The following is a 15,640-nucleotide window of genomic DNA, read 5'->3' as shown; positions in this document are numbered from 1 at the left end:
ATTTTCAAAACAATAAAATAAAACAATTTAACAAAATATATGAGAGATAATAAAAATATATATTTCACACTATTTTTTATTTTATAATTAGTTTAGATATAATCATAATTTTATTTTATAATATTTGAAATTAATTTCGTACAAATAATTAGATAAATTATAATAAACAAAAGAAAGGAAGAAAGTTTGTTGTACTGTAAAAAAAAATAGAAAAATGATACAAATTTATATATATTAGTAATTTTATTAAAAATATATATTTCTCTTTGTAATTAGTTTAGATATAATTATATTTTTATTTTATAATGTTTGAAATTAATATTGTAAAAATAAATTTAATGAATTAAGATCAAAGAAAAAAAATAGAAAGTTTGTTACACTTGTAATAAATAAAAATATATGACAATAATTTTATTAAATTTAGAGTGATAAATTGGTCTTTTATTTTAGAGTAATATTTAGTTTTTTTTCACTTTTTAAAATAAGATTGATATTTTAACTTATTATTTTTAATATTTTTCACTTAAGTCTTTAAATGATTATAAATATGAGTTATTAAAAAGATTTATTTTAAATAAGTCTTTTATATATTAAATTAAATGATAAATTAAATTATAAACATTGCTATATATTTTTATACAAGTTCATGTTAAATAAGTTCTAAAAACAATTTTTTTTTTATAAATTTAAAATCATAATATCTATCTATTTATATTTGGGGTATAATTATTGATTATAAATTATACTAATTTTGGAAGAAAAAAAAGATAATACATGAACTGGAAAACAAAAAAAAAAAACTAACTATATTTTCCTAATTATTTTTTTCTACAAGTCATTGTTTTTTATTCATTCTCGTGTAGGAGCCAACCCTTGGAGTCTTTGTTGACATTTCATGAGAGACTTTGTATTAAGAAGCTTAAAAAAATCATCCAATGGTGAAGTATAAATATGTACGTAACTTACTTTGTAATAAACCTATTTGAGCGCTATTTATTATTTGTTATTGCAATTGTTATAAAAAATATTATTACAATTTAAGTTGTGTATCCAATGACATAATATCATCTCTATCTATTTGTTTCAGCTAAAAATAAATAAGTAATTTATTTTGCATTAAGCCTATTTTAGAGTTATTTTGCAACTTGTCTAACAATGTTGATACGAATTCAAATTACAACAATAAAGGGATATAATGTCATATTAGAGTTAATAATTTCAAACTCTATGCTAGTTTCAAATAAGATATAATTATAATATATCTTTTTATTAATTGTTTACAACCCATATTGGTTACTTGTTTTCCTACTTTAAAATAAATTTTATGGTGTAATATAAGTTGTATATGCATATACATATGCAATGAACATCTAAATTAAATGACCAAAACTAATTAAGCATAAAACACTAATTTTCTTTAACGCATTTCCTTCGGATTCATTTTTATTTGACTCGCTTCCTTTCAAGTTAACTTCTCAAAATTTACTTTTCTTCAATTACATTTGAATCATTGAGCTCGTCAGTCATACCATTAAGATCACTTATTGACAACATATAATGACATATTTAGGGGATTATCTAGTTACATAGTTGGCTCCTTTAGTTGATACATCAAATCACCAGTCCATTCTCTCTTTATTTTTCCCTCGCCTTTGTTTTACAACCAACCAATCACCTATCTAATTTGGTTTGCTCGGATAAATAGCAAAGTATACTTATTTACTTTATTGATCTAGAATGAAAGGGTAATATTTTGCATACTTTCGCTTCATCAGCATGCACATAAACATTATTATTCAATTTTGTTTTGTTAGATCTAAAATCTCTTGATCGTCATAAAAACCCTTTAACGAAATACATTGAATGTCTTGTTGCAGGTGTTTTGAGACCAAAAGACAAATAATACAAGAATCCTTTTGAAACTCTAGGACCATGTTCCTCAAAAAATCTATAATATACAAATTTACAATTATTCATATACAAAATATAATACTCAAACACACAACATATCAATTAAACTTGTTTCCTCACCTTACATTGGAACCATGGTGAATTAACGATCTATTTCATCTTCTGATAACTGGCGTTCAAATTACAAAAAAAACCTACATACATGTACCACTCTCAATTTACATGTACCAATCTTATTGAAGATGAATGGATTATCCGATTATAAATTCTTATTACATGTAGTAAGGATCCACCTTTAGGAAATTTAAGAGTATGTAAGTGTGAGCGACCAACGTTTACTGACTATTTAAAGTTAATTAGTTGAAGCGCTACAAGGTCGTCTAAGATAATTGAAAATCGAAATTGGAGCATCATTAATGTTGGCATACCCTTCTGTGTTTCTTTGTTGGTGTCTCCATTTACATTGTATGTTAGATTCAAAATAATATGAGGTAAATGTACATATTTCTTTCAGAATATATGCATTGCAAATTGATGTTTCAATCTTGACTTTGTTCTTTACTTTTTGCTTCACATTCTTCATAATCCTATAAAAAGTACAATACACACGATAAATAAACTTATATTTAACAAAATCAATGTCTTTACATATAATCAATATGTACCTCTCAAATGGATACATTTATTTATATCGAACTGTCTCTCCAATTTTTTCTTCGTATAGTAGATGCATCAATATGTGCTCCATTGAATCAAAATTCGACGGTAAAAATGTTTTTTTTAATTTGCACAGAATTACGAGAATTTCTAATTTCAAGGTCAATATTTTAGAAAATATTCAATGTATTAAAACTTAGATCATGCATGAAATGACTAACATCAGTCAATGACCCCACACAAATTTTGGGGGTAGTGTTTTAAAAGAGATTGGCACCAGCCTTCTTAAAAAAAATATGATAATCATGACCTTTTAATCTAATTAACTTTGTCTCGTCTCTATCAATACATCTACATAAATTGGATACATATCCATCTGAAAATTTCAAAGTTAAGCCATTGAAAATGATACGATTTTCATCTCTCGTCAAAGTGTAAAGCGCCTTATTAGTCCTCATACACGAACTTTGAGTGTCGATTTGTAACTCGGGATGATTGCAAATATAGACCTATCATTCCGAACATTTATGTTGTCTTTTTTGTCTTTCCTTTAACGTTCATAACCATATAGATGATTCTCTCAAATAATTTCTTTTTAATGTGCATAAAATCGAGTTTATGACAAATAAGAAGTTTCCCCTAATATGACAGCTCCAAAAGATGCCCTTCTTCGTCTAGTTATGATATTAACCAAAAAAAGGTGGACTTACGTGAGAATTTTCACTAAAAAACATGTGTTGAGAAATTTTAGACCATATTTCCTCGCCATTTGGCCTAGGCGATGGATGTGTTATTTCCATTGTATTTTTGGTAAATTGCTTTATATCATGTATGTATGAGTGATTTTTTGGCATAAATTGTCTATGTGAATAAAATAACAAACATTCTTATTGTGTTTCAAGTATAAGGATTTTAACTTTTTCATACAAATTGGACACCCTTCTTTTCCATGATACTCCATTTAGACAACATACCATAAGCTATGACATTACTAACACTCCATAATACCATTGCCCTCAAAATGAACGTGTCACCTCGAAATACATTATAAGTAGGCAAACCATCATGCCACAACATTTGTAATTCAACAATTAACAATTGAAGGTAGACATCTATTTTTTTCCGATGACTCTTGGGGCCAGGAATAATTAATAAAATATACATGTGGATTATCTTCATGCACATTTCAAGTGAGAGATTATAAGGTGTTATAATGATGAGTCGCGAATATGACTTTCCAAAATATTTAAACGGGGCAAATTTATCAAAACAAAGACCCAAACGAACATTGTGATCCTCTCTAGCAAACTGTGAGTAATTGTTATTGAGTGTCTAACATTCCTCTCCATTAGAAGGATGCCATATTATCTTATTTTGGGTAACATGACGAGCATGCCATGTCATGTGAGCGACTATCGTGTTCGATGCATAAAATCTCTGTAATCTTTGAGCCAATGGTAAATAAAACTTTTGTTTTTGTGGTGTACATTGATTAAAGTTTTCTTTATATCTAGGAAAGTTGCAAAATTTGCAAGATTATGCTTTATTATCATTCATCCAAAACAACATGCACCAGTCTCTACAAGCATTGATTATAGTAATAGAAAATTCCAAATCTTCCACCAACTTCTTCATAGTATAAAAAGTATGAGATATAACATTATCTTATGATAACAAGGATTAAATGTAGTTAAAATTTAATTAACAACTCTCTCTTACCGATTGTTCTCGAACTTTATATTAAGAAGTTTAAATGTTATTGATAATTTAGTCTCATTAGAATTATGCTACGGTCTAGAAATAAATGTCACGGTCCCAAATACAATTCCAGCACCCTCCATCGGTCCTAGTGTGCACTTGGACTAGATTTATGTTTGTTGTTTTAATATTTTGTTTTACTTTTCCTTTTTGTTTTTCAAACTGAATTCTGTTATTTTCTAGTAGTTGTTGTAACCGAATATTCTAGGGCAAGACATCAACTTCATAAGGTTGATCTTTCTTCCCCAAGGACCCATGAATGGAATAATGAATATATGAAATTACTTGTGAAAGTTTTTCACTTCTTCACCCCCCATTTGTCTATTATGTTTTGATTATTTATTTGGGACCGTTTCTCCATTACAAAACTTCCCGCTACCCTTTGATTATATATTTCCACCCGGTCTTAGAGATCAAGAACTTGATTCTTGAAATCAAGAACCCATAAACACGCCTTACGAAACAATTCGTAACATTCTTGGTATCAGAGTTGGACGATTCTCCAAATGGTAGAAACCCACTAGTAATTAGAAATGGATGCTCTAAACTCCTTAATCGATGGTTTGTCCTAACAATTAGCAGCTACACAGGCCATTTTGCACCAACACATGACTGAATCGGCTACTATGAACGCTACCCTTAAACAACAGATGACTGAATTAAGCAATAACATGGACAGAAGATTTAATACCGTTGAAGGAAGACTTGCAGCGGTTGAAAGTGGTGCGTCTAGAAATGGCCAAGATCCCCGCACCAGACCCTATGAAGATGCTTCTTGCTACGGTCCTCCCCAGAATCAGCCCCACCACCATGGCCAACATTATGTTCCTCCAAAAGTTGATATTCCCGAATTTGATTGGACTAATTTGGAGAGCTGACTCATATTTGCCAAGCAATTCTTTAGGGTGGATAAGACGAATGATGCCACGAACTGAACATTGTCCGCACTCACTTTTTAAAAGAGGCAATAATGTGGTATGACTCATATTTACAGAACCGCAACCATATGGAGCCTTGTCGTGGGATGTATTCAAGAGAGATCTCTTGCGGCGATTCGGTCCTTCCATACACGACACCCACATGAGACAATGATGAATCTGAAGCAGGTCAGCACTGTCCAAGAAGCAACATGCGCGTCCCTAATGAGCAGCAAACCCTTGTACATCGCTGAAGCACCGCTGCTTCCCAAGTCATCCAATATTAACACGTCTTAACCAAGCATCAAATCCAAATTATTCATGGACTCGGCTCATCAGCAAGAACCCATCCAAGAACCCACTCAAGAATCATGTTTTGATGATCCACCTTTGTTGCTTGAGACGGGGGATGAACCAACAATTTCTTTGCACACATTCACGGTATTGTAGGGTATTCCTTGGTCGTAGGTCAACATAATACAAGACAACCAGTTGAAAAAGACCTTGGAAAATAATAATGTTGCTGCGATGGTGCAAATAAAGAGTAAGCACGAAAGCCAATTTGTTTCACTTGTTTTGGAAGACACTCCTGAAAATTTTCAGCACATAATCAAAGGGTTCAATCAGCTATTCCAGCAACCCAACAACCGACCACCAGCCAAGAAGGTAATTAGAAGACATGACTATTTTGTTACACCTATATTGCTGGTCCGGAAAAAGAACTGGGCTTGGTTGTTTAAAGACACTCTAAAGTATAATCGGAAGAAAAATGGCCCTTTTGCTGTACCTGGCGTGCTGGGCCGAAGGAAGGATTGGTTCTGGATTTTTAATAACACCCTAGTGTTTGATCGGAGCTGGAAGAAATTATTTTTGCACTAGGTCCTGGAGACATTGCAGCAACAAAGGTCAGCTCTCAGCAACAAAAAAACTCGACTTTGGGTGCACACAAATTTCTCACATGGGCAAAGTGGAGACTGATGACCTGGAAAAGCTAAAGGGCACAAGGTTCCAGCCAGTTTCACTATTGAAAAGGTGTTACTGAAGGCTTTTAAAGAAATGCGGTCCTATGCTCCGACCCTTGCTGAACCTACTGAAATCCGACCGAAGCAAGAGAAAATAGTTTTCTTTGAAGATAGGGGCATGCGCATTAGAGGCTAACCAAGCCACAGTCTTTTCGTCGAGTGCAACAAATTTTGAAGAGGGAGATAATGCTACGGTCTAGAAATAAATATCACGGTCCAAAATACAATTCCAGCACCCTCCATCGGTCTTAGTGTGCACTTGGGCTATATTTCTGTTTGTTATTTTAATATTTTGTTTTGCTTTCCCTTTTTTGTTTTTCAAACTGAATTTTGTTATTTTCTAGTAGTTGTTGTAACCGAATATTCTGGGGCAAGACAACAACTATATAAGGCTGATCTTTCTTCCCCAAGGACCCATTAATGGAATAATGAATATATAAAATTACTTGTGAAAGTTCTTCACTTCTTCACCCCCCCATTTGTCTATTATGTTTTGATTATTTATTTGGGACTGTTTGGTATAGACCAACATTATTTCTCTTCTCACCCTTGGTTCTTCTATCCCAAATTCTCCATTAGAAAACTTTCCTCTGCCCTTTGATTATATATTTTCACCCGGTCCTAGAGATCAAGAACTTGATTCTTGAAATCAAGAACCCATAAACACACCTTACGAAACAATTCGTAACAGATTACTTGGCCAAATCGGTTGATATGTCGCGATCAATGCTTTCCAAAAAAAAAATCTAATAAAACATGTATGTCATTTGGACTAGAATTAGAACTTTCATGTGGTACATTGGGATGAAAACTGTTAGGATCGGGGACGCCCTTGGAGGACCGGGGTGTTTCCGGTTTTACGAAGGGTGGCCGCTTACACAACACACAACACTTTAGTGATAGTCCGGTTAGAGACTATGACTGTTCTTAGCACTACACAAACTGTTACAGACTCTTGAACCGGGTTTAAGGGCGGAAATGTCTATTTCAGGCTGAATCAACGTATGCGACTTTAGATGATGTTTTAGTAGGAGTCGGTTTTATGGATATGAGTGACCGGTTTTCGGAGTACGATTGGTTTGAGGTTAGGTTAAGTAAGTAAGTAATGAAAGCAAAAGAAAGAACACGAGACAAGAATTTTATGGATGTTCGGAGCAAACCCTCCTACGTCACCCCTTCTTCTCAGGTTATGAGAAGGATCTCCACTAACTTTTATAGTTACAACAACACTGCCGGTCGAGCCCAACTTCGCTACTCGCCGGTTACACCAACTCACTCTTTCATGTAATACAATAACTCAACGCAAGACAATATAGGAAGCTTCCGGTTTTAGACACACCGGTTTGAAGATTTGTAACAGTTTATCTCTCTAACTTATTGCTTTTATGATTCGTTTTTCGTAATCTGTAACTGCATTAAATGAGGACGTTTCATCTTCTTTTTATAGCTGAGAAGAGCCAACGGTCACTTTCTTCTCTCTCCTCTGGATTGGTTGATCATTATCACGCCGGTGCAGAGAGGTTGCTTGCACGCTTCACCTTCCTCAACACTTGGCAATCATGCAGACACCTCTGAGTGTAGGATGACATGACCAGGACCGGTTTGCATTTTGGACATACCGGTTTGCATTTTGGACATATGGCAGACATGCACTTAGTGTGTTTGCATTTTGGACACATGGCAGCTCTTACATATTCCCAAGGAATATTGTAATAATTATCTTGCCCCATGCCTGATTTCTTCTCTTACATATTCCCAAGAATATTTTGTTTGTCTTAACACGTCTTCAAGATATTCTTCTCTTACATATTCCCAAGAATATTTTGTTTGTCTTAACACGTCTTCAAGATATTCATATTTTTTGAATCCGTTCCGGATTTCTGCACAAGGATTTCATCTCAAACCTGAGAGTATTTATTAGCCGGAGCTGAGGGCAATTAATGACCGGAGCGACTGCATTTAATCAACCGGAGCATTTATGACTGGAGCGACTGCATTTAATCAACCGGAGTATTTATGATTGGAGCAGCTGCATTAAGTGTCGGTTGACCGAAGCCTTCTTTCATTAAATGCCTGTTTGACCGATCTCCTAACTGAACTCCAGTTGACCAACCGGTTGACTGAACTTCTTGGACGAACCGGTTGACCGATCTCCTAACTGAGCTCTAGTTGACCAACCGATTGACTGAACTTCTTGGCCGAACCGGTTGCTTTTACTTCAAACCGTTGCTTTTACTTCAAACCGAAGTCAAACAACCGTATATATATTTCCAACCGAATGGATTTTGCTCAATTTCACTGAAATAGCAAAACTTTAAATATTATTTGCAGCCAGTGGGATTTGATCACTGATCACCTGTGTGACAGACAAAGGTGTTTACCACTACGCTACAACAACTTCTTATTATATTTAAACCAATTAATATACTTGATATAACTTACCGGTTTAACATATATATTTGAACTCATTAAACTTTTCATAAGTTATAACAATTATTTTCTAACAATTTCTCCCTTTTTGATTATTTAGAATAAATATTCAAAAATTGTAATGTGTGGCCGGTTTGAAAATTAACTTACTTAATTTTTTTTTATCAATTTCTCCCTTTTTGATTATTTAGAATAAATATTCAAAACTTGTAATGTGTGGCCGGTTTTTAAAAATCTTATATTTGTTTGGCCGGTTTTAAAGAGCTTATATTTGTTTGGACGGTTTTAAAGAGCTTATATTTGTTTGGCCGGTTTTAAAGAGCTTATATTTGTTTGGCCGGTTTTAAAGAGCTAATATTTGTTTGACCGGTTTTTTTTTTTGGAAAAACGGTTTGGTTTAAAGAATTTTTTTTTTATGTAAGTTTTGTAATCTAACAATCCTAAAATATTTCTAAGGGAAGAAAACTTAGACTCGAGAAGTGGCTTTGTGAGGATATTACCCACTTCATTCTTGTTCCCTTCATGTGATGTGTTCGTCAGCAGCCGGCTGTCCAGATGCCATGTTGTCTCTTCCAAGCTTCTGTCTTGATTTACCTGCATTCATAGACAATAGAAAATTTGGTCCCCATTTTTCTTTGGGTCCATGGCTTATTAATCCCTTGGGAATCCATACTTTGATTATTTTGATGGATTTTCCGTTGTGTGTATGTATAGTATATCTACCTGATGATGATTTAACTTTAAAAGATGTTTTTCGGTAAACATCTCTAAACTTTCGGTCAAAATTTTCTTTTTCATACAAACTGGCTGCCCTTCTCTCAGGTTTCAGCCAACTTGAAGTTGGTTTTACATAAATCATCTCATCCTTTGAAGTTAAAACATTACAGCTTATAATTTCTTCCTTGAGCTTCTCATTCACAGATGAGATCTCATTTATTGAAACATCAACCTCTTTGATTTGAGATGAACATTTTGAACTATCATATTTAATTTTTGAAATAGTTTGATTAAGGGATTTTGACAGTTTTCTATACTTAATGACCATGTCATTTAGTGCAGTAATTAGATCATCTCGTGTAAAATCATCAAAGGAGAGATCAAATACCTCAGATTCTTTCTTAGCCGTGAAGTAGGTTTCAACTTTATCATCATTGTCGATGGATGATGAGTCGTCTGAATCGCTATCGTCCCATTTTCCCTTGCTTTCAGCAGCCATTAGAGTCTTATGCTCTTTCTGGTTCTCCTTTGTTTGATCACTACCTTCAAACAGTTGGATCAACTTTTCCCACACTTCTTTTCCCGTTTCGCATTCCATGACTTTCTCGAAAGTGTTGTTATCCAAAGATTTGAAAATATGTCTAATGCAATGGTTGTCTAGGTTACTTCTTCTCCTATCTTCAGCCGTCCATTCTTCCGTCTCCTTGTTAATCTTTATCGGACCCTCCTTTAGGATGGTGCTCATTTCATCATCCAACGTGATCAGATGTAAATACATCTGAACCTTCCAGCCGCTAAATGCCTCAATGTTTAGCATAAGTGGCCTATCGCTGTGGGTCATGCTTCCCATCTTCTTCGGTTGCTTGAGTGCTAAGAACCTCGCTCTGATACCACTTGTTAGGATCGGGGATGCCCTTGGAGGACCGGGGTGTTTCCGGTTTTAGGAAGGGTGGCCGCTTACACAATACACAACACTTTGGTGATAGTCCGGTTAGAGACTATGACCGTTCTTAGCACTACACAAACTGTTACAGACTCTTGAACCGGGTTCAAGGACGGAAATGTCTGTTTCAGGTTGAAGCAACGTATGCGACTTTAGATGATGTTTTAGTAGGAGTCGGTTTTATGGATATGAGTGACCGGTTTTCGGAGTACGATTGGTTTGAGGTTAGGTTAAGTAAGTAAGTAATGAAAGTAAAAGAAAGAACACGAGACAAGAATTTTATGGATGTTCGGAGCAAACCCTCCTACGTCACCCCTTCTTCTCAGGTTATGAGAAGGATCTCCACTAACTTTTATAGTTACAACAACACTGCCGGTCGAGCCCAACTTCGCTATTCGCCGGTTACACCAACTCACTCTTTGATGTAATACAATAACTCAACGCAAGACAATATAGAAAGCTTCGGTTTGAAGATTTGTAACAGTTTATCTCTCTAACTTATTGCTTTTATGATTCGTTTTTCGTAATCTGTAACTGCATTAAATGAAGACGTTTCATCTTCTTTTTATAGCTGAGAAGAGAGCCAATGGTCACTTTCTTCTCTCTCCTCTAGATTGGTTGATCATTATCACGCCGGTGCAGAGATGTTGCTTGCACGATTCACCTTCCTCAACACTTGGCAATCATGCAGACACCTCTGAGTGTAGGATGACATGACCGGTTTGCATTTTGGACACATGGCAGACATGCACTTAGTCGGTTTGCATTTTGGACACATGGCAGCTCTTACATATTCCCAAGGAATATTGTAATAATTATCTTGCCCCATGCCTGATTTCTTCTCTTACATATTCCCAAGGAATATTTTGTTTGTCTTAACACGTCTTCAAGATATTCATATCTTTTTAATCTGTTCCGGATTTCTGCACAAGGATTTCATCTCAAACCTGAGAGTATTTATTAGCCGGAGCTGAGGGCAATTAATGACCGGAGCGGCTGCATTTAATCAACCGGAGCATTTATGATTGGAGCGGCTGCATTTAATCAACCGGAGTATTTATGACTGGAGCGGCTGCATTAAGTGTCGGTTGACCGGAGCCTTCTTTCATTAAATGCCTGTTTGACCGATCTCCTAACTGAACTCCAGTTGACCAACCGGTTGACCGATCTCCTAACTGAACTCCAGTTGACCAACCGGTTGACCGAGCCGGTTTGACCGATCTCCTAACTGAGCTCTAGTTGACCAACCGGTTGACTGAACTTCTTGGCCGAACCGGTTGCTCCAGTTGACCAACCGGTTGACCGACCAGTTGACCGAGCCGGTTTGACCGATCTCCTAACTAAGCTCTAGTTGACCAACCGGTTGACTGAACTTTTTGGCCGAACCGGTTGCTTTTACTTTAAACCGAAGTCAAACAACCGAACGGTATATATATTTCCAACCGAATGGATTTTGCTCAATTTCCCTGAAATAGCAAAACTTTAAATATTATTTGCAAAGGTGTTTACCACTACGCTACAACAGCTTCTTGTTATATTTAAACCAATTAATATACTTGATATAACTTAGCGGTTTAACATATATATTTGAACTCATTAAACTTTTCATAAGTTATAACAATTATTTTTTAACAAAAACTATAGGTAATATCAAATATCATTGACTCATATGCATTTAAACTTTTAGTTTGTTGCCTTCATTCATTAATTCCTCGACTTTGCTTTTTCTTGGATATTGGAAGACATTTAAGTTTTGCATTTTTTTCATTGATATACAACGTATAATAGTTATTCATAAATCCAAACTTGATTAAGTGGAAATAATTTTTTGAATACAACACTTAACGCAAGGACACCGAATCATTAAGAACTCAAAATCCTCACCATTGTAGATTCAGTTCTCTCAAGTTCCCAAATAATAATATTTTTAAATTAATACATAAATGAATACACTAAATCTTACCATGGGAGGAGTTGTTTTCTGTTTGTTGTTGGAAATCTATTCAAACATAAGCATAAATATAGTTTTTTAGTCGAGAATTGATCTGATAACACCTAAAAGAAAATAGTTTGAGACGCTGTGATGGACTATTCAGGCAGTATCAAAGCTTTGAGTTAGTTTTATTATATTAATGATTACATAAAAATAATTACACATTGTTAATGGAACTCACATATTTGACACCAAAAATACTTACTAAAACTTACCAATAATACTTAACTATCTAGCGTCAATACTATTATTGATAGAAACGTGTTTGATTTTGAGGTCGAAAATCGATAATCTAAGAACAAAGCAACAAATTGTGTTTGATTTTGAGAAGAGAAGTGGTTTGAAGAGAGAAATAGAGGAGGTTGGAGAGATAGATTGATCAATTGAAGCAAAACATCTCGTTTAGATGATCAGATAAATGGGAGAACATGTGGGATAGAGGGTGAGACACTAGTTTTTCAATCATTTGAAAACATTTATGTATGCAAATTGGATCAGTTGTGACCAATGCCCCAGTGGCCTCTCACAGTGAGGGGTAAACGATTGATTATTAGAGCTTGATTGGTTTGAGGTATTCAAATAAACTTGATTTTTTTTAAAAAATATTTGTTAAACATATAAATTTGAATTCTTTTTAAAAAATATTAAAATTTTATTAATACATAATGATAATGTTTTTTTACATATTTTTAAATTGAGTGATGATTTCTTTTGTTATTATGGTCAGATGTTTTTAAAACTTAACCAAACAAGGCTTTAACTTTATTTAGTTTTATATTTTGATAGTTAATATACTATTTTTTAGTTTTAAATTTTGATAGTTAATATACTATTTTTTTTTTATAGAATTAACCATAATTTAAAATATAAAATTAATAATGTAATTTTAGAGAATTGTAATGGAATTTTTCCACAAACACATTCTTCAAATTCTCACATCTCTTTTTTTAAACTAATTTACTCTTTTTTTAATCATTTAAATATGTTGTTGACCCACCACTATCATTATTCTTCAAATTCTCACCTCTCTCCCAAAGAGCTTGTTTGATTTTGTTTTGGTGCTTTTTTCTTTTGTTCCAAATTTTTTTTTTTTCATATATATATAAAGAAAGTTATTTGAGTCTTTAGTTACTAAATTTGGTTTATATTTAAAATTTAAATTTAATAAATAAAATATTTTAATATTAATTTTAATGAAATAATTAATTTGATAGTTAAAACGATACTTTCAAATTTTTTGTGATATAGTGAAATAATGAGTGTATTATTAATATTAAAAAATCTCAAATTTGGTGTAATATTATCTTAAAAAAAGTAAATTATTTTTATTGTATAATATTTATAATTAAATAAACAAAAATATATATTTAAAATAGAAATAAAAAATTTAATAACCAAATTAATAAATTAAAAATCAATTTTATAAATTAAAATCAATTTTAAGTTACACTTAATCATACAAAATATAATAAAAAATAATTCAAAAATAATTTATCAAAAATATTTCCAAATACAGCGAATATAAATTTAGTTAATTATGAATAATAGATTTAATATATATAAAAGAATTATTTTCTTTTGTTGATAAACATTTGGGTAAACACATAACCGAATAGACCCACAAAAATCCACTTTTCCATGGCATCTTTTCTCCTTTTTTTTAACTACTTGCATATATATGGTCTAACTTTAATTAATTGCATATTGTCCTTCTCATATCTCCTCCCCCTTCTCTCTCTCTTAAACTAGAGAATGCCAAAGAAATATCACGAGCATAAAGATGGAGATGAAGGCCTTTCCATGTCATGTTACCTTCATCCAAAACAAGTTCTTGAAGGAGTTTGTCCTCTTTGTTTGAATGAAAGGCTTCTCGTTTTGTTCTCTGCAAACAAGAAAGGAAAAGAAGAACAGATTAATGACAACCCATCTCCTAACACAAAGATCTTTGATTTGGGCTCCATTCTCAACCGTTTCGAGTTGAAACCAAAACAAGAAACCAAGAACCTCAAAACCCACATCGATCGATCGCCCACTCCAGAAGGTCAGTCAAATTTCTAGGCATTCTTTGTGATCCAATTTAATATATATTAAAGGGTGTATTAGTATTCTAGAGACTTGTTTCATATCTATCCATATTTAATTAAATTAAGTCTAATGTCATCAAATACAAGGTGGTTTTGTGAATAAAGAGAAATGTTTTCTAATACCCAAAAGTCTCCATCTTTACCATCTCTTTTTTCTATGATCAACCCTTTTTCTAAAGTCGAAATTAATTACCATCTTATTGAATGTCTTCAAATTGTGGTAAAAAGAACTTAACAAAAGAAGTTAAGGATAAGTTTTAAGACATAGCATAATACTACGAGGACCTTTTAAAAATACATATGGGCATATGGCCATATAGCACTCATCCAATTTGTCACTTTGCCTTGTCTTTATCAATTAAAGTATATAGACAAAGTTGTGGTCTCATTTTAATTTTGTGTTTCTTTTTTTTGTAGATTCCTTTATATCAATTAGATTTGGAGATAATGGAGTAGGATCATGGGAGAAAAACAATCCAACTTCTAAGATGTTGTCTCTCGATCATGTGAAGCCGCGTTCCACAATGAGGTGGCAAAAGCAGATTTGTCGCCTATTTCGACTCGCAAAATGGAAGAGACCCGACAAAGATATATGTCATGCGGAGAAAACAATGGAAGGGATTGTGAAGGGGAGGAATTTGACTTTCAGAGCGTCGGTGTGAATTATTAATATTGTTGGAAGCAATAACAAGTATATATGTTATAAATAAATTAAGTTGGAAATGAATCGGGAACTATAAATGATCGAGATGAAAAACTATGACAAGTACATGGTTGGTTTGTTTGTTTTTGTATGTATGTAGTAGGGACCTATGTGTTTGAGACAAGAAAACTTGTAGGGAAGAGATTTGTCCTAAAGATTATATATAAGCTGTTGGCCTTTTGTACTAGGACCATAATAAGGGAGGACCATTATATATATATATATATATATATATACACATATATATGCAATATTGCACCTTGGATTCTTGGCATCAAAGTTTCTTATGGGTTGTAAGAAAATGACATGACATAAATGCCATAGGCAACTTTATTATAGCCAAACAAATATAATTTGCTTTAAATATAATATTTTGCCCACGGCTAATATTTGTTGTTGCTTTTAAATGAAAGAAAACATATACATATATTTTTGTTGGATTTTCTTTTTTCTTAGAAGAAACATAATCTTTATTCGGTTCCTTTGTTATTTGATAAGATATCCA

General features: G+C 33.2%; 1 protein-coding gene across 1 annotated transcript; it reads left to right on the top strand.

The window, feature by feature from the left end:
- The first annotated feature begins 14,068 nt into the window (after positions 1 to 14,068).
- LOC124932493 lies at positions 14,069 to 15,414 on the top strand. The gene is made up of 2 exons (XM_047473132.1): positions 14,069 to 14,389; positions 14,850 to 15,414. The coding sequence occupies exons 1-2, from the start codon at positions 14,101 to 14,103 to the stop codon at positions 15,092 to 15,094; spliced, it is 534 nt and encodes a 177-aa protein (XP_047329088.1). The 5' UTR covers positions 14,069 to 14,100; the 3' UTR covers positions 15,095 to 15,414.
- Positions 15,415 to 15,640: the final 226 nt, after the last annotated feature.

The sequence above is a fragment of the Impatiens glandulifera genome, chromosome 3 (genome assembly GCF_907164915.1).
Source record: "Impatiens glandulifera chromosome 3, dImpGla2.1, whole genome shotgun sequence".
In the NCBI taxonomy this organism is placed as follows: domain Eukaryota; kingdom Viridiplantae; phylum Streptophyta; class Magnoliopsida; order Ericales; family Balsaminaceae; genus Impatiens; species Impatiens glandulifera.
This window is presented reverse-complemented; position numbering and strand designations above follow the sequence as displayed.

Bases quoted from the DNA above. Each gene is read 5' to 3' on its own strand.
- LOC124932493 (XM_047473132.1), top strand. From the start codon at position 14,101: ATGCCAAAGAAATATCACGAGCATAAAGATGGAGATGAAGGCCTTTCC. The intron at 14,390-14,849 runs GTCAGTCAAATT...TTTTTTTTGTAG, and splicing joins TCGATCGCCCACTCCAGAAG to ATTCCTTTATATCAATTAGA.